Source organism: Mycteria americana, chromosome 13, assembly GCF_035582795.1.
Source record: "Mycteria americana isolate JAX WOST 10 ecotype Jacksonville Zoo and Gardens chromosome 13, USCA_MyAme_1.0, whole genome shotgun sequence".
Classification (NCBI taxonomy): Eukaryota; Metazoa; Chordata; class Aves; order Ciconiiformes; family Ciconiidae; genus Mycteria; species Mycteria americana.
The window spans coordinates 7,768,118-7,786,928 of NC_134377.1; the positions used below are offsets into that span (position 1 = coordinate 7,768,118).

Here is an 18,811-nt window from a genome sequence, read left to right on the forward strand (position 1 = left end):
GATGTCGGTCTCTATCCTTTCCTGTCACATGGCTGGTAATAGGATCCCTCATCTGCCACTCGGCACCTCGCCGGGGCGCAGTTACAGGACACATGCTGTAGGGCCGCCGCTTCCCGCACTTCGCGCTCTTCCCGGCCGTCCGCGACCACCTCTGCCCCCGGAGCGCTGGGGCTGCCGCCTGCCAGCGCCGTGCGGCCCGGCGGCCGCTGCCCATGGAGCCCCCCGCCCTCGCCGCCGTCCTGGCCTTCTCGGGGCTGGCGCTGAGCTGCTGCCGCGAGCCCGCTCTCTCCGGTGAGTGACGCGCCGCGGGGAGCCGGGAGGGGGGCGCGTTCGGGGCCGCTCCCCGCTCTCCGGCGGGGCTGAGCGGCGAGGGAGCAGGGCAGCCTCTCCCCGAGCTCCGCGGAGCTGCCGCTGGCGCGCAGGCTCCCGCGGAAGGGCTCAGCCGCCCGGCAGCACCTCTTCGAGGTCGCGACGACGTCCCTTCCTGCTCGCCAGGTCGGTGCACGGCTCGAAGCTGCTCGTGCAAACAGGCGGGGGGGATTGTCGTGCGCGGTTTGCAGCGTGTGGGTATTTGAGGATCTCCCTGTGCTCGCTGAGCTGGGAGCTCGGAATGCTCTTGGAAGGCGTGAGGTAGGAGGAAGAAGAGCAGCACATTTCTCTATCAAAGTGGTTTGGTAGCTGGATCTGCAGGACAGAGGCATCTGCGGGGAGCAAGGAGTGTGGGGCGTGGGTACACTGGTACACTTACTCACTGGGAAATGAAATAACCAGTGGCAGCAGGGCAGAATCGGGGCCGCAGAGCCAGAGCTTGGAGGGTGGCCATCTCGCCCGTCTGCAGCGTGCTGCCCCAGCTCCCTGTCAAGCACGGATTCCTCTGACCATTCAGGTTCTCGTTCAGCCAAGGAATCTGGGAAGCCTGAAGCTTCGCTACCAGTTAGGGTGATTTTTCACTTAAAATTTCTCTGCGCCCTTTTGTCCTCATCTCAGTTGTAACTGATGATTTCACATACCATAGTTCTCCTCTGATAAACGAAGGTGGCCCTGCTTCGCAAGATCTGAAGTGGCTGTTCAGATGATCGCAGTGTCACAGCCATTGGATGCATGGCCCTCCTGGATACATTTTGCGTATTCTAATCATTGTTATTCTTTATAACATAGAATCTGCTCTACTTCCTTTTGCCATGAACAGATATTTGCTCATCAACTTTTTGTAGATGCACTTAATTAGATTTGGAAAATACTTACATAGACTTTCTTGAGGAAAAAAAAGCCTTTTCCCAGAAAGAGAACTCAGAAGGTAACTTTACGACTTCTCAGAACTTACCTGAAGTAAAATGTGAGAGTATTTTCAGATAAGCGTGTAGAGAGCTGCCTAGACAGGGACGTACCTAGACCATGTCTAACAGTCTGCTCCCAGTACCATTAGGACGTATTTGGTGCACACAGTAGGTACTCATTCCTTTGCTTAAGGTGAAGAATGTCTTCTTGTAAGGTTTCTGGGCAGAACTGCGGACAGAACGCTCCATATGTGACCAAGTCCCTCACAGCAGGCTGCATGACAGCAAGCGGAGGATATATCCCAGTGTGAATGTTTGGTTCATAGGCTATTGAGAGGATTCTGTCTGTTTACGCACCTGCACTTCCATCCTCTAGCCAACTTATAACTGCGTGCACTGGCAGCCACTAAAGGGGACAGAGATGCCTGAGCACAAGCAGCTGGGGAGGGGAGAAGAATAAATAATGCCTCTGAGTGAAGGGGTAGCAAAGGAGAATGGATCTAGAAAGCACTGCCACCTATGTGTCTTTTGCTAAAGAACCTGGAAACAGTGCAAATCTACACTTCAACAAGGACCTGTAATTTGTATGGCATGTACAAAATCTGCAGAGTTGCTAATCTACACAAACCATCCCTCAGGGTCCTCTTCTTGACCCTTAGTCGCACAGGACCGAAATGGGATCAGCTGCATCAGGTTGCACTTGAAGCTGGCAGAATTCTGAACTATAAAGACATTAATATTTCTTTTGTAAGGCAGTTTGTCATACGGTATGTTTTTAATGCCTATTCTTTTTTTATCAAATGCATGCCTTAATAGGTTTATTGTAAAATGCAGTCAAAATACAGACTGTGTCACACCATCATTTGCTAAGATAGGAGAGAAGCTTTAACTTCTGGAATTGCCTTACGAAAAATGACTCGAGTTGTCAGAAATTAGAGTGAGTTAACAACTGTTTTTACACGTAGTACTGTGCTACTTTTCACAGAATGTTTCTGCTTCGCTGTGTGATGTCCAACAGTTTCTATTAATCCAAACACTGACATTTGCAGTATTCAAACTTCAGTCATACCACATTTCTCAAGTGAATCAGAAATAAGAGATGGGTGAATAGATTGCCTAACATTAAAGGACTGTCTAAATTTGGTGAGTTTTGTATTACAAGGCCAAAGAGATGGAAATGCCTTCGGCAAATGTTAGTTTCAGTGAACAAATGTTATTTTATATACTCAGTGCAATAAGTTCTCATGTCTAGTTTCCGTATTTATAGTGTTCATTTAATTTCCTCATCAGAAATGTATATAATTATCAGTATCTTTTTCCTTTCTCCGTTTTCTTTCCATTTAGCAATACTGGGTCACCATGTCCCTGGTTTTCTTCCCAGCTGAGTCTTTCCTTTAGGCTGCTATTTCAGCCTTCTCTCACAAACCTTGCATCTCTTGTCATCTTTTTCTGCCTATGTCTTGCTGATCTAGAGAAGCAGTTCTTCTTGATATGCCTTAAGAAATCATCATGGAAGTACTCAAAAGAGCATTTCTAACCAGACAGGCAAAATGAAATAGCTAGTCAGACACTTCAGCGTATCATGCTTGTACATACACAGAGCGTAACTCAAAATCCAGAGTTATGTGAATGGATTTAGGCAGGATGGAGCCAAAGAAGTGGGAGGGAGGCAGGGATTACATGCTGCCAGCTGCAAAATTTGCATTCTCTGTCATATCACACCATAATGGTTGTGCAATTGACCACTCCCTCCATCCACACAGTGGCTATGGCCCATCCTGATAAAATTTCCAAAGGGATTCAGTCTGCCACGCTTGACAATGGAACAACAGTTTTAAAACTTCACAAAGAAAGAAAACAAATGGGTGTATTAAGGAACAGAAATTCTTATGGGGCCACATCATGCATTCTCACTTACAGTGATAAAGAATCACAAGACAAGCAAGTGTGTTTGCATCTTGCGGCTGAGGGCCAGGCAGCAGCTGCAAAGCTGTGGCCAATATAGCATGTTGGTATTGTATGAATAAAAATAAAAAAGGTACAAAATACATACTTTTAAGCATTAGAAATAATGATAACTGCCTCTCATGCTCATATCATATAATTTACCTGCTTCCAACATATTCCAGAAAGGGTCTGGCCAGTCAGATAACATTTACCTTTTTAAAAAAAAAAAAAAAACAAACAAAAAAGGAAAAGTGATGAAAAAGTTTTTAGATTGAAAGTTAGTAATCAAAGTTTCACAAGAATAGCAAGTTCACATATATAACAACTCACACACTGCCAGGGAACACAAGCAGGGAACTCCACATGTCTGTACATTCCCAGGAATGTACATTCTTACAGGACAGACAGATGCTTAAGTCAAGGTTTGATCAAATGTCAGGTGAGTATTTACTGTGACTACTCTCTGGTTTGGACTGACGCTAAATAAGACCCTAGTTCTGACCGGCAAAAATGATTGCATGTGGGGGCTTTAAAAAATTAGATGTGTATGTCTGTGTGTGTGTTTGTGTGTCTGTGTGGATATGTAGAATGAGAGGGAGATGATTCTTAAACTACGTGCAGAGTGCCCCTACACTGCAAAGGAGAAATGATCAGCTTTAACCAAGTGCCTTCATAGCATCGCATCAGAATTTAACTAGCTGATTTACCAAATGGGGAGTTATTTCCTAGCAATTTTGAAAATTGCAATTTTAAACAAAGATCATTCTTTCCTGAGGTTTTTTCTGTAGTTCATATCAACTGTTGCATTGTGGGGATTTTTACTGTTACAGTATAGGCACCCAAGCCTGATAGTTTTGATAAGGGCTTTTGTTACATTAGTATTAATTGGAATAGTATTGAAATGGAAAAGTACTACACTGATTTTTCACGTGGGTGGGTCTACCCCAGCCTTGCGCTTCCCCAAAGCGTTTCTTTTGCATCATAGCATCATATGGAACCAGACAATTTTTTTCCTGGCCCGTCCTGTGGCAGTATGCAAATGAACTGTAGCTCAATCGATAAAACTGCATCTTCAAAGAAAACCATGGCACTGCTAAAAATATTTTTAATAATGACCACAGAAGCCATATTTGTCTCTTTGATCTCCTGAAGCTTCTTCTGGTTTTAATCAGTGTTCCCACATGAAGAACTGTGGCAACCTATGATAATAGAATCCCTATTTGCATCCATCGGGAAACAAAAATACTCTCATCTGAAGAAGGTAATTTGGTGTTCTGCCTCTTCCATCCGTGGGCCCCTGCCTCTGTTACTGCTGGGGTATCTTGGCATCAGTTAAGTGGTTTCTGTCCTTTCCTCTGCGCATTACTCTCTCATTGAAGTGTTTCTGCTGTCTAATTATACCCTTTCAATCAAATTAGAGACTGCAGCATCTGGTTAGTGCCTGTAACTGTTGCCATCTGCACCTAGATACAGTGCTTTCATTTAAGGAGGAGTGCTTAAATTGCAATCTCTAGCAAGAACTAGGAGAACAGTTTAGGTAGAATGGAAATGACTTAAAACTCTTCTTAGGACACTATGCAAGCACATGCATCAAGCAACTGACACCTAGTCATTATCGGACCTGGCACCTTTGGTTCCATATCCCTATATTCTGCTTAAGCATTTTTCTGACTCTTCTGAAAGGCTGTAAGAAAAACAAGCGAGAACTGAGCAGGCAGTTACAGTGTGTAAATTCAAGGAACCTTTATTTCTTGCTCCAGCCTTACAGAACATTTAATGTTCTGGCTATCACACCACTGTAATGAAACCCAAGATTTAAATAGCAGCCACTTTCATTTACCTTTCATTAATCTGCAGATTTTTAACACAAAACCTTGCTTTTTGTTTGGCAGTAGCTGGTAGGATAATTTCTGGCCTGGGTAGGCTAGTTTCTGGTTGATAATTGTTGTCAACCTTTAATCTCTCCAGCCACTACGCAGCACTCCAGAACTTAAAGCAAACAAATAAAGCAAGTAACTTTATTTTTTTCAGTGAAATAGTAACAAATTGGATGTTACTATGAGATGGAGTGAAACCTCCATCTCTTCAGTCTGCAATTTGTAATGTCACTAAATATACATCTGTGAGAAAAATACAGATTTGGAAGAATGCTCAGGAGATTTATAAGATTTCCCACTTGTCAGCTAGAAAAGGAAGAGCGTTTGAGAAGTAGATAGCTGTTTTCTTTGCTTTTCATCTCATTTGTACAGAAAAGACTGCAGATGAAATTCAAATGTTTGTATTATTTCTGTCTGTGGTAATGTGGCACGAAATGAGAGTTTCTCAGGTAACCGGGCCTCTTGCCATTAAGGACTTCAGAGATTAAAACCAATATTTGGAAGTCCATCTTAGAAAATCATTGGAAGCCAATGCAGACTCTGAAATGTCAGTGTTTTATCATCAGTGCTTCATTCAGTAAAAAAGTCAGTCTGTTCTATTCTGCACTACCTTAATTTTTCAAATGATCCTAAAGTGGCGCCCATGTGGAGTGCAGGCAGCCATACAGTCCCAAAGTAACAAAGGCATAAATGATCATTGTAAGGTCCCTACATCGAAGAAGAAACTGAGACAGATGGAAAAAATTTCTACTACAGCTGCTGTTTGATCTTCCAAATGTTGATCTGGCTCTAATAAAACTAATTGTGAACCTGTATCACACACTGAGCATTCACTCAGAGTGGACAGCCATCCCCAGGCTTATTTTCTGCTTTTTCCTTCTAGCAGTTGCCACTCAATATGTACTTATCTAGGCTCAGTATTCATTTCAAAAAAAGAGTTATTTTTCTGTCGACCATGGCACCTGATGTGTTGAAAACAAAACAGCCCTGAGAACACACTGCTGTCCATGTTTCCTCACTAAGGCTCATAAGCATTATTCTTAACAGGACCTGTTGGAACCTTCCAGCTTTTTATGACTAGAACCACTGCAGTGGTTCTATCTCTGATTAATTCTGTTTGCAGACATCCCCACGAAACAGTAGAAGCAGCAGGTTCATTAGGCAGTCAATAGAGTGAAATCATCACAGACATTGATTTTAATCGTGGATTTGACACAAGCCTGTACTTCAGACTATGTCTGAAACCCAGCTGACTAAGATCTTAGAAATATGAGGAGGTCGGAGACTTCAAGATTTGAATGGTCACAGCTTTCTCCGTGTACTCTCTAAAACCCCAGTGATTTAGTATGGGTTTGTAATGTAGGACAGGATAGTTTAAACTGAGCCTTGGGTGCATGAACAGAAACCATGTGACAAGTCTATCAAGCACAGTGGCACTCTGATGCCTTCTAGGAAGCTGTCAGCTTTAGCCTCCACAAAGTGCCTGTTCTTCCCTTGCTGTCTTTGCCACCCAGAGAGGACTTGGATACAGTGCAAGTTTTGTCATAGTATACCATAGCCTTACAAAACTTTAAGGAATAAGGCTTGCTGAAGTTCATAGAACTGGTATTAATTTCCTTGAGTCACTGTTCTGATGTTAGTTAGATTCCAAGCGAAGGGCTTCATAGCCTAAAGTAACATCGAAGTATCAACCAACATAAGGCAGTTGGATCCAGTGGGTGCCAGAACAGTAAAGGAGAGGTGATTGTTGTTGGTTGTTTTATTTTTTTCCCCTGCCTTCTACATGATCATAATCTACCAAAGAGAAATCAGGTAATTTGAGTAAGCCCAAGAGTTTTACCAATAGTGTTCAGTCCACTCTTTTCTGACTTTTATTTAGATGACCTCTTCTGAATTAGTTTTGTGCAGACAAATCTGGCTGACCTTTTTTAAGCTCATCTTTTCATGGAATTATTGCACCAGTAGTGTAAGACAAAATGAAGGATGGGTTCTAACCTTCTCTTCTCCAGAATCTCTTAGGATTTTTGTCTTTAAAGTGCAGCCTACAGAGAGGATTGAAATGGAGAGGACAGTGGTCTGTCTGCAGATGAAACATTCACTTTGCACCTTCAACACATTGGGAATATTAATTTCATAGTGAGATCGCTAAGGTAGTGTCTTGGCTGTAGTGCAGCAAAATACGGTGAAATCACTATGTGTGATAAATAGAAGAATTCAGCGGTTACTGCCAAGATACTGAATATGCTGAGAGATCTGTATCCATGTTACTAGGAATTTTATAGATAACTGTATAAAATATATATCTCAGCAGATCTCAAAGCTGATTGTTCAAGGTAAAAGAATGTAGGACTGAGGACCTGTTTTTTAAATGGCAGTATTTACTTGAAAAGATTGCATCCCAGTGCTATGGCAAAATTATTATTAATCATTAACAAAATGAAAATTTCCTAGCAAATTCCCTGTAACACAAAAAGGTATGTATTTCATTTGATAACAGCTGCTAAATTCCATAACTTAAGGTTTTCATTTCAGTTTCTCTGGGATAATAAATGATTTTACATGGTATCTCACTGCCTCCCCCTTCCACATCTAGATGCTAACAGAGCCAGGGGAGCTTCACTACAAGTCAGCTGGCACATTTTTCCCAAATCTCTTGGTAGTGCAAAAGAATGCAGGAGGCACTGTTACAGCTACCTATTGTCTTGGGAACAAAAAACCTACAGCTAACAGGAATGGAGAGAGCTCTGGCTCTTCCTTTTGTGCAATGTCCTTAAAGTACTAGCGCAATGAAGTTTGAAGAAAATCTATTACAAAAAAAAAAGAAAATGAAAAATGAAAGGCAGTTGCTACTGCAAGTTAAAGCATGGGCCAGTCTTAGCAGATCCTCAAATGGGCTGATGTTAACTTCAGTTTAGTCCGTGTGCCAGATTATATTCAGGTATTGTAGCATTCCTTGCATTTCTGAGTAGATGTTAGTACATATTGCTTCTCATTTAGACGTGCAAAGCAAAAAAGTAATAGCACTAAGCTGAAGTAGACATCTTTTCTGGATGTGTTTATCACTTGTCACAACTGCTTCTTTATACTGTACATTATTTTGTTTATCCACTTTGATTATGTTTTCCTCTCGTTTCTGCCAAATTCATCAGCTTATATTTTTCAGCTATGACATAGAAAAACTTTTACATTAACTGCAAAGCAAGAGAGGTATTGACAAAAGTTGCAACACTGTGGTGACTTTAAAGTGGGTTTTTGTTTCATATGTTTATGCAAATATCTGGTGGCCTGAATACTGGAAGCTCAGATTTACATTTTCAAGTAAATATATGTAGCTCACCTGCATGGCTAAGGCAGTCAGGTAAATTACAGTAAGGAGGGGTATTGAGGCTTGGTTTTGTTAAATTAGATAGCTTTCTGTCCACGGATGATAGTATACATTAATGGCTGTGCAGACACCTCTTCTGTGTGCCTTCAGCAACAAAATTCCATTTAATAGAAATCCTAACTTGCCCAGGCATGAAAATGCACAGTTGAAGGCACGAAAACATCAGCTTTCATCTGCTGTGTAATAAAAACTGTGAAATAAGCATTATAATTGCACCATTCTGATACTTGTGGGCCCAGACTAAACTCATTTCAAAGGCATGGTTTTAATAATACATTTTCCCTTCTCCCACAATATTTCTAAGTACAAAAAAGGTGTACTGTTAATATCAAGATTAAGCTGAGGGTGGTTTTTTTTCCTCTTCCAACTGCAGCCACACAGGTCTTTCTAGCCTTGTTTTGTAAAGTACATCTCATGAGGGACACCTGAGATCAGCATACTCCACTTCAGAGCACTCTCCCTGTCCCTCAGGGCAGCAGAACATCTCTGCAGCTGTTAACGTGGTTTCTACAGAGAATACTATCAGATAAAACAGAAGGTTGTGCAGCCTGCGGTTCGTAGGAAGCATTTGTGACTTTCCCCAGTAAAGTTACTCAGTCCAAAGAAATGTTTACAGTAGTGTAACGCAGCAGTTTTAGTTCTGTAATGGACTGTTGTATTTTAATACTATTTTTAAATAAATGCATGGATGATAAATGTTACCAAGTATTAATTATAAAGAGGATGGACTTACTTATGGTACGCTAATTATAATGTCTGTTTCTGGAAGATGATCACAGAATCCCAGAATGATTGAGGTTGGAAGTGACCTCTGGAGGTCATCTTGTTCAACCCCTCTGCTCAAGCACGGTCACCTAAAGCAGGTTGCCCAGGACCATGTCCAGATGGCTTTTGAATATCTCCAAGGACGGAGATTCCACAGCCTCTCTGGGCAAAATGTTCCCATGTTCTGACACCCTCACAGTGCATAATTTAATAAAAAATGTTTTGCATTTTTAGTAAAGGTAAAATTGTTCATGCATATGAATATTTATTTGATCAGAAGATGTCATTAATGGCCTGGCTGAACAGAGAGCTTTGGCTGGAACTCAGGAAAAAAAGGAGAGTTTATGACCTTTGGAAGAAGGGGCGGGCAACTCAGGAGGACTACAAAGATGTCGTGAGGTTATGCAGGGAGAAAATTAGAAGGGCCAAAGCCCAACTAGAACTTAATCTGGCTACTGCTGTAAAAGACAGTAAAAAAATGTTTCTGTAAATACATTAGCAACAAAAGGAGGGCTAAGGAGAATCTCCATCCTTTATTGGATGCAGGGAAAACATAGTGACAAAGGCTGAGGAAAAGGCTGAGGTACTTAATGCCTTCTTTGCCTCAGTCTTTAATAGTAAGACCAGTTGTTCTCCAGGTACCCAGCCCCCTGAGCTGGAAGACTGGGACGGGGAGCAGAATGAAGCCCCCATAATCCAAGGGGAAATGGTTAGTGACCTGCTACACCACTTAGACACACACAGGTCTATGGGGCCGGGTGGGATCCACCCAAGGGTACTGAGGGAGCTGGCAGAAGTGCTCACCAAGCCGCTTTCAATCCTTTATCAGTAGTCCTGGCTCACCGGGGAGGTCCCAGTTGACTGGAGGTTAGCAAACGTGTCACCCATCCACAAGAAGGGCCGGAAGGAGGATCCGGGGAACTACAGACCTGTCAGTCTGACCCCGGTGCCAGGGAAGGTTATGGAGCAGAACATCTTGAGTGCCATCACGTGGCATGTACAGGACAACCAGGTGATCAGGGCCAGTCAGCATGGGTTTAGGAAAGGCAGGTCCTGCTTGACCAACCTGATCTCCTTCTACGACAAGGTGACCCTCTTAGTGGGTGAGGGAAAGGCTGTGGATGTTGTCTACCTAGACTTTAGTAAAGCCTTTGGCACCATTTCCCACAGCATTCTCCTGGAGAAAGTGGCTGCTCATGGCTTGGACAGGTGTACTCTTCGCTGGCTAAAAAACTGGCAGGATGACCAGGCCCAAAGAGTGGTGGTGAATGGAGTTTACTCCAGTTGGCAGCCGGTCACAAGTGGTGTTCCCCAGGGCTCAGTATCGGGGCCAGTTCTGTTTAATATCTTTATCAATGATCTGGACGAGGGGATCGAGTGCACCCTCGGTAAGTTTGCAGATGACACCAGGTTGTGCAGGAGTGTTGATCTGCTTGAGGGTAGGAAGGCTCTGCAGAGGGACCTGGACAGGCTGGGTTGATGGGCTGAGGTCAATTGTATGGGGTTCAACAAGGCCAAGTGCAAGGTCCTGCACTTGGGCCACAACAACCCCATGCAACGCTACAGGCTTGGGGAAGAGTGGCTGGAAAGCTGCCCAGCAGAGAAGGACCTGGAAGTGTTGGTCGACAGCCGGCTGAATGTGAGCCAGCAGTGTGCCCAGGTGGCCAAGAAGGCCAATGGCATCCTGGCTTGTATCAGAAACAGCGTGGCCAGCAGGACTAGGGCAGTGATCGTCCCCCTGTACTGGGCACTGGTGAGACCACACCTCGAATGCTGTGTTCAGTGTTGGGCCCCTCACTACAAGAGAGACATTGAGGGGCTGGAGCGTGTCCAGAGAAGGGCAACGGAGCTGGGGAAGGGTCTGGAGCACAAGGCTGATGGGGAGTGGCTGAGGGACCTGGGACTGTTTAGCCTGGAGAAAAGGAGGCTGAGGGGAGACCTTATCGCTCTCTACAACTACCTGAAAGGAGGTTGTAGAGAGGTGGGGGTCGGTCTCTTCTGCCAAGTTACAAGCCATAGGACAAGAGGAAACGGCCTCAAGTTGCACCAGGGGAGGTTTAGACTGGATATTAGGAAAAATTTTTTCACCAAAAGTGTTGTCAAGCACTGGAACAGGCTGCCCAGAGAGGTGGTGGAGTCACCATGCCTGCAGGTATTTAAAAGCTGTGTAGATGTGGTGCTTAGGGACATGGTGTAGTGGTGGACTTGGCAGTGCTGGGTTAACGGTTGGACTTGATGATCTTAAAGGTCTTTTCCAACCTAAACAATTCTATGACTCAATGATTCTAATAAGACACAGCAAAGTCAGGCAGCATGAGATTTGTAGTTCAGCTGAGAAGGGGATAGTGTATTTAATGACTAGAGAAATCATTCTCTGCTTTGATTTCTAACTTGCTGAGTATTTAGGAAGCTAGGAAAACAAACATAAATGGGAGAAAATATGAGCGAGGCAGAAGAATACTGACCTGTAAGTTTTAATCTGAAAGCATAAATGCTTTAGTAGCAAATCACAGTATCATGATTATACTCTACTGAAGGAGGTCCTGTTCTAAGGCAATTCAGGCCAGAGAAAAAAATGCCAATGAATTTTTCTAAATCAGGATGTAAACGTTTGCAAGATCCATGCCTACAAAACTTTTCACTTTATAAAGTACAGATATTCACAACTTTAGTTAAACTGGCATGACATTTTGGGTAGTATGTTGATAAGTGGCAGACTGATAATCTAATTTCATTTTTGGAAAATTAACAAGGTACAGATTCATCCTAATGAGTAAAACATGGCGAAAACAGTAAAAAATGTAGTATGCTTATTCAGAAAGTGCATGTTAATTTTATTAACCACTCTTCAGACCTAACTGTCTTATACATTGTTTAGTAATGAAATCATAATGACTTCAATAGATGTTTGACTCTGAGAGAAAACTTAAATCCCAGACAGCATCTTTAGTTGCCTAAACAATGCAGGAAACATGTTAGTGAAAGGAAACATGGTCTCTTGGGGATGGGGTGGAGGGCGAGGGAAGAATGACCAAACACTAAACCTGCATACATTCTTTCTCTTTTTCCATTTCCATTTCTTCCCAGAATGTTATACAGCAAATGGGGCTGACTATCGTGGCACTCAGAACCAGACCTCCCAATATGCAGGGAAACCTTGTCTTTTTTGGAATGAGACCTTTGAGCATCCTTTTAATACTTTGAAATATCCCAATGGGGAGGGAGGGCTTGGAGAGCATAACTACTGCAGGTAAGAAATATCTCATTGCTACTAACATTGCCTGTATACCCAGTGTTACTTTAAACAGTTGACACAAAATTAGGAGACTTCCTGTCATACAGTGAAGAATGTCAGAACCATGGGTATCTAACAGGTTTTGTTTTATCCTGTAATCAGTACCCTGGATCTACAAGCACCATTAGAAGAATAACTTTTTCAACCCAGCTCTCACCCAAAGTTCATATAATATATCCAATCTATAATTTGGCATGATGGAGAAAGACTAGAGATTACTTAAATGAAAAGGTGGAGATCATAAAAAAATTGATCCAAGTCAGAAGTACAGAAGCACTAGTGAATGTCTATAGGAGTCTCTGGAACATTACGGTTTTTATCCTCACCCACAAGCCTGGTTCTGTTATGCACTGTGTTTCTGAGTTTTATGCTAATGAAAGTTATGTGGTCACTAAAAATTCTCAGTGAGCATAAGCTGTTCAGTGACTTAGAGTTGTTATCTGAATTCAGAAGCTCAACTGTCAGTGGTTACAATACCAGCCCAGACCATGGCAGATCCACTTTCATTTCCTTGCCTCCTAGAGAAGTCCTCCATAACTATGGATAGAACTCAGAATGAAACTTAGATAAGAACTTCAGAATTTAGGAGTCAAAGAAGAACCTAAGTTCAGAGATGTTTAGGCTCTGCAGGCTCTTTTCAGCCTGCAACATTTAACTTCCTGATGTTGTGCATCAGGAAGTTACATGCGCTTCTGCCTTTGCAGGACTGACCAGCTAAGTTTTTATGCCCATCTATACTTGCTATGGAAATAGGTGGGGAATAACCTGATAGGTACATTCCTTAAACAGTGATAATCATCAGCTCATCTAGGATGCATATAAAGTTGGGTGGTGTCTCTTACTGGGTAATGGGGACAGAGATGTTTAAACCAAGAGATTAAGAACTGAGTTACCTGGGGCATAGCAAGAAAAGCTCTAATGTCTCCTTCATGAGAAGGTTCAAACCACACCTCAGTTCTCCTGGAAGATGCCTTTATTTAGCAGGTTATAGGCTTTCTAGGGTGGAGCCTATACACTTGCTACCTTCATGTTGAAATCATTTCACTGTAAGCAATATAAATCAGGATAAATGAGGCAAAATTAATATGCAGGAGTTCAGCACAATTGCTATGTCATGAACATAGGGTCCTGGTTCTTGATTCAAGAACTTTTCCATATTTAATCAGAAATAGACATTCAAGAAAATATGACAGAGACAGAGCCAGCCAGTTAATGGAGAGTAAGAAAGCACAGAAAAGAGGTCTTGTGACATGCAGCAGACAGATGAGTACATTGATGAAAGGAGTCAGTGGCATTTCCAGAGTATTTGATGACTCAGGAGGATATTTCTCATTGAAGAACATTGGTGAAGGACAGGGAAGAAAAAGACTTACTCAGGATCTTTTCCAGTGGCTGCGGCAGTGCTTCAAAATAACACTGTTCAATGTGTTGCACCAATGGACTCTGTTTTCAGCCATAGAAGGAGAAAGCATTATTGCCAAGTTCTGAATTAACTCTCTTTGAATCAGTTCAGCATCTTACAGGAGCAAAGGAAAATACACCACCTACAAGAGAAACTCCACAGAAGTTGGGCATTCTCTTTAGAAAATGGGCTGGAAAACAAATAAACCCATCAAGCTGTCTAGTATCAGGTTGGCATGTGAGCACTGGAAGGACTGTCGTCCCATCAAAAACATTTCACACCAACTTCACAGCCTCCCTTAGCCCAGCACCACCAAATGCATAACAATTCTCATGACATGTGGAGAGCTGTGTCTCACAGGATGCATACTAATACGGAGCTATGAAAAGGCTAGTGGCCACTGAATTCTCTCTGATACAAATAGCAGAATCAAGAACATAATTTTGATTGTTGCTGTGTGGCAATATCCTAGATAGACTGTATCTACAGGGTCTTTTGGCAGTCATCTCTGGCTAATACTTAGGTTAGTACAAAGCAAAAAATGTACAAGGTATGCAAAAATGTGCATAACAAACGGAATGTTTATCCAGGTATTCAAGTAATCCTTACTAGAGTCTCACTTTACTTAGCAAATGCAGATTTGGTGTTAGAAGGAGCAAGAAGCCTATAATCTGGACTGTAAGCCCGAGAAATTACTTGATTACCAAATACAGCTTTTTACCCTCCATCTGCTAGGTGTTAGGTTATCCTCTTTGAGATGGAGTTTGACTGGAAGGTTAGCCATTTCCTTCCTTATGCTGTATCACTTGGCCCAGGAATATTCTCACAGGTGTATGGAATGATGGTCCTAACTAACGGATGCTTTTTAACTTCACATTCTATTGAAAAAAAGCTTGGAAAAATCACTGTTTTAAGAGTGTCAGAGCATATCTTTAGCATGTAAATCTTGTCAAGGCCTTGTGAGTGAAGATACCGCTGTTTTAGCTCTTTCTCTGCCCATTCATTTGCTCGGTGACAGTGGACAAGTTGATCTTCCCTTCTCTGAGGCAACACATATCTCACAAGGCTTTTTTAAGGCATAATACATTGCTTTGAGGCTCAATTTTAGGGACACATTTGAATAATCTAATTTTACACTTAAAGTATTAATCAGAAGCATGTTATCTCTCCATGGGTGGTCCTTACTTGGAATACTTTGTTTTCTGCAAGACACCCTGTTAAGATGGAAATGCCTCATAATGTTCCACTAAACCTCATTTCAGCCATAACAAAATTATGCAGACTGAATTTTTTGGAGATTTTTGAAAGATACTCAATTGTTTTCTAACTGTATGCACTTCTGAGGTTCAAGGCAAAGATTTCTAAAGACATTCATCACATTTCTCTGCAATTTCCTTGCATTTTAAGGCATTTATATGTGGAGTGCCATTACCGTGATTCAGTTACGGACATTTGATTTCTGTCATGCAGGTGTAAACCCCAGATTTCCTGTAACTGTGAAAACAAGGAAAATTGTGTTATTTCGAGTACCAGCTTTCCTTGATTTTGGTCTACTTTCTTTAGCCACTGGAAGCTCTGCCATTACACCTAAATTCCTCACGCACTAGTCTTAGGCTTTCCTTGTCCACTACTTTTACTAGTCTGTTTGAAAGCCTAACTAGCAGCATTTTAGTCAGCTAAACTGAGCTCAACTCACCAATTGTCTTCAGCATTCTGTTATTTGATCAAAAAACAACCCCAGCAGTTCTAAAATTGGATCTTGCAGAAGGAGTTGTTAATATGCCCAAATGACAACAGGCAGCTGAACTGACACTTCAGTGTAGGAGGGTTTCAGTAACAGAATTCATGCCAAAGTACATGATAAAAAGATTGCAGTTGGCCCTAGTTACAAGAAAAGGTTGTATTTCAACCTGAGTGTCCAAAATCACAATTTATTCTCTTAAATTGATCTTTTCAATGTGAATAGTTTTTCAAAGTGTACATAGAAAAAACTTTAAATAACCTAATGACTAATTAGGTATGCATCTGTAAATGATGCTACAAAACAGCAAAGAATAATCATGGACAGATGAAGAATTATCTCATCCATCAATATATCAGATCACTGGAACAGATATACTCAGCTTTACTGAAGGGGAAGAAAAGACCTCAGTCTTTCCCAGAAGACTTTATTGGATAAAGGTTTTTGTCATCATACATACAGGAAGCTGGAGTCTGGACTATTTTGTACCAAGGAAAAAATCAAGTTTAGGAGTCTAAGGAACCTGTACACAGGATGTGGGGCTGAAAATCTTCCTCTCTCAGTACTGTCCAGAAATAGCTCTGAACCTTTTAGACTTAAAGAAAAAATAAGTTATGCTTTAGACATTACTAGCATTTTATGCTTGCTGTGTACTGTGATAACTTTGGTTATCACAGTACACAGCAAACTAAACTTCCTGACTAAACTTCCTGACCACTTTTGCATTTTTCTTGGTATATAAGTCCAATAGGTTAAATATTCAATAGGTATTAGAGCAAAAGTAGTGATGACACTGGAGCTTAATAAGATTTAATTTTTTGTGGTTTTTGAAAATATTTGATGACTTTTCACTCACTCTCTCTATTTTTCTCTTTCAGGAACCCTGATGGAGACGTCAGCCCATGGTGCTACATTGCACAGCATGAGGATGGAATATATTGGAAATACTGTGAGATTCCATCCTGCCGAAGTAAGAGCACCATGCAATTTTTTTAGGCCTGCATCTCTGTTGACCAGAGATTGGCCGTTATACAACAGTGGGTAGTGATTTTCAAACAGAAACTAGGATAAGGCCAATAAGCTTATTTTCATTTGCAGACTAAGCAATATTTTAAACGGGTCTCTAGAGTTAATGACAAGCTTACTGAATTGTTCCTCCATTGCTGTCCTTTTCATCTCATCTCAGAATTACTGGATTATATTATTTACAAATAATACCAGACAGAGAATGACTCAAAACTTATGAAGTCAATACTGCTGGTTTTTTGAATCCATAGAAATGTGTCATTCATTTATTAAAATCTAGAGGACAAAAATTAATAGGAAATTATTAATTAAATTTTTTACAAGGTACGTATGTGCCCATCATTTGCAATTAGCTTGTAAAATGGATGGCATTAGTTTAATGTGCATAACACATCATACACAGAATTGCTTGGAAGAAATAAAGACTGTATGAGAGGACATAGGGAAAAGGTGGCTATTTTGTTAGGTATATATGAGATCTAGGCTAGAATTCTGTTCCTTGCAGGTACATATAGTTAGCATTGCTGTGAAACCACAGACTGGACTTTGATTTTTTTTTTAACAGATAATTCACAAGGTATTCACCTGAAGCTTCCTTGCAGTATTTAATAGTTTTAATGTATTATATTATTTACCTTGTCCAAAATGTGGAGGTTTTGTCATGATTCGTGTCAATATGTTCCAAAATTTTCATTCCTGAATGCTCCAGGATAAACTCCTAAGAATCACATTCTTTAAAATATGCCTAAATATTAAAAAGAGATTCCAGTTTTGCATGTTAACAAGCAACTGTAACTACACATTTTATTAAGTCTAATCATTAGTGCCTTTACTTGCTTTCCTAAGTTCTTCTGTGCAAGTACTCTCTATTTCTAAGGGATAACTTATGTGTATACTGTTAAGCATCAGAGCAGTTGTCCTTACGTAGGCATACTTCCGATTGGAAGAAGTACATTTCTTACTTGAAGTTAAGAAAACAAAACCAAAAGAAAAATGGATCTAAAGTGGTTTTTTACTTTGTCCACAGTTCTCTTTTTTTATGAATGTGAGCGAGTGATTCACATCTTCAAGCTAGGCAAACAAATACGTAAGTGTGACCTTAAGTCGGGTGGCTTCTTTCACCTAGACTTAAATACAGATTAAGGAGTCTAATTTAAATAACACAAAATCATTCAACACTCTGATACTCATTGTTCAGAGGACATCTTACTCTTATTTTTCTAATATACCAGGTCCTATTTAGGAAACATGACCCTCCTAATTAAGAAATTTATCTTGGTCTAAAATGAAAGAATTTGCATTTTCTTTAAAGACCACAGATGTTAACAAATTCTCTGGATATGGCACCAGTAAAAAAGCTGAAAGGCAAATTCTCTCCACTCCATTTGTTCTACACAAAGGACCCTTTTAAAACCAGCCTCACTCATTTTCTCTGTGGTGGGGAGCAGAGGATTTAAACTTGGACACTTACTTGCACAGATAATCCAGACTTACATTTACAAAATGTCCTTTTGACCAGTAGCAGCTGCTTCAAGCATTGCACTGAAACTGGATACTAGAAAAAGGAATTGCAGCAATTTAGAACAAACTGTACATTGCAAGCCCATCCAAGTCTTAATACAAACCTCATGGTTTATGAAGCTGTGTAAGTAAAAAAAAACTTTTATTCTTTACCAGATTTTCTGTTTTCAGTAAGCATGATGCTAAATCATAGGACCATCAAAACCGACTTGTGACGTGCATAGTACAAAACTGAGTTTTGTGATGGAGCAAGAAAGCAATTGTGTAAAGAAATCCTATTTGAAATGTTTAGAGAAGTAAAAAAATTGTCTTATATAAGCTTCTTTTCCATAATTATATTTACTACTAGCAAAGACAAGTATCTGGAGCGTAATTTACCTATAAACTATACCCACATAATATCACTACAATGCCACAACATGAAGCGTCTTGATTGCCTAGAGAGATTTGCATGCAATGATTCACTGTAACAATAATTAAGAATCTACAGTTAAGAATTTTTCATTATGATGATGATTTCACATGATTATATCGTGTGTCTTGTTCACTAATATTTATACGTAACACTAAGTGTT

General features: G+C 41.0%; 1 protein-coding gene across 4 annotated transcripts in view; it reads left to right on the top strand.

Annotated features, from left to right (window-relative positions):
- Window positions 1–18,811, top strand: part of KREMEN1 (kringle containing transmembrane protein 1) — a 36,765-nt gene continuing 17,954 nt past the window's right edge. For 2 of the 4 annotated variants that reach the window (XM_075516263.1, XM_075516262.1), the window contains exons 1-4: window positions 11–291; window positions 12,339–12,501; window positions 16,568–16,659; window positions 17,743–17,802. In XM_075516263.1, coding sequence (XP_075372378.1) covers window positions 213–291; window positions 12,339–12,501; window positions 16,568–16,659; window positions 17,743–17,802 — 394 coding nt within the window. In that variant the 5' untranslated portion in view covers window positions 11–212. Of the gene's footprint in view, window positions 292–12,338; window positions 12,502–16,567; window positions 16,660–17,742; window positions 17,803–18,811 lie in introns of all 4 variants that reach the window. The other 2 variants (XM_075516265.1, XM_075516264.1) reach the window with 2 other exon arrangements.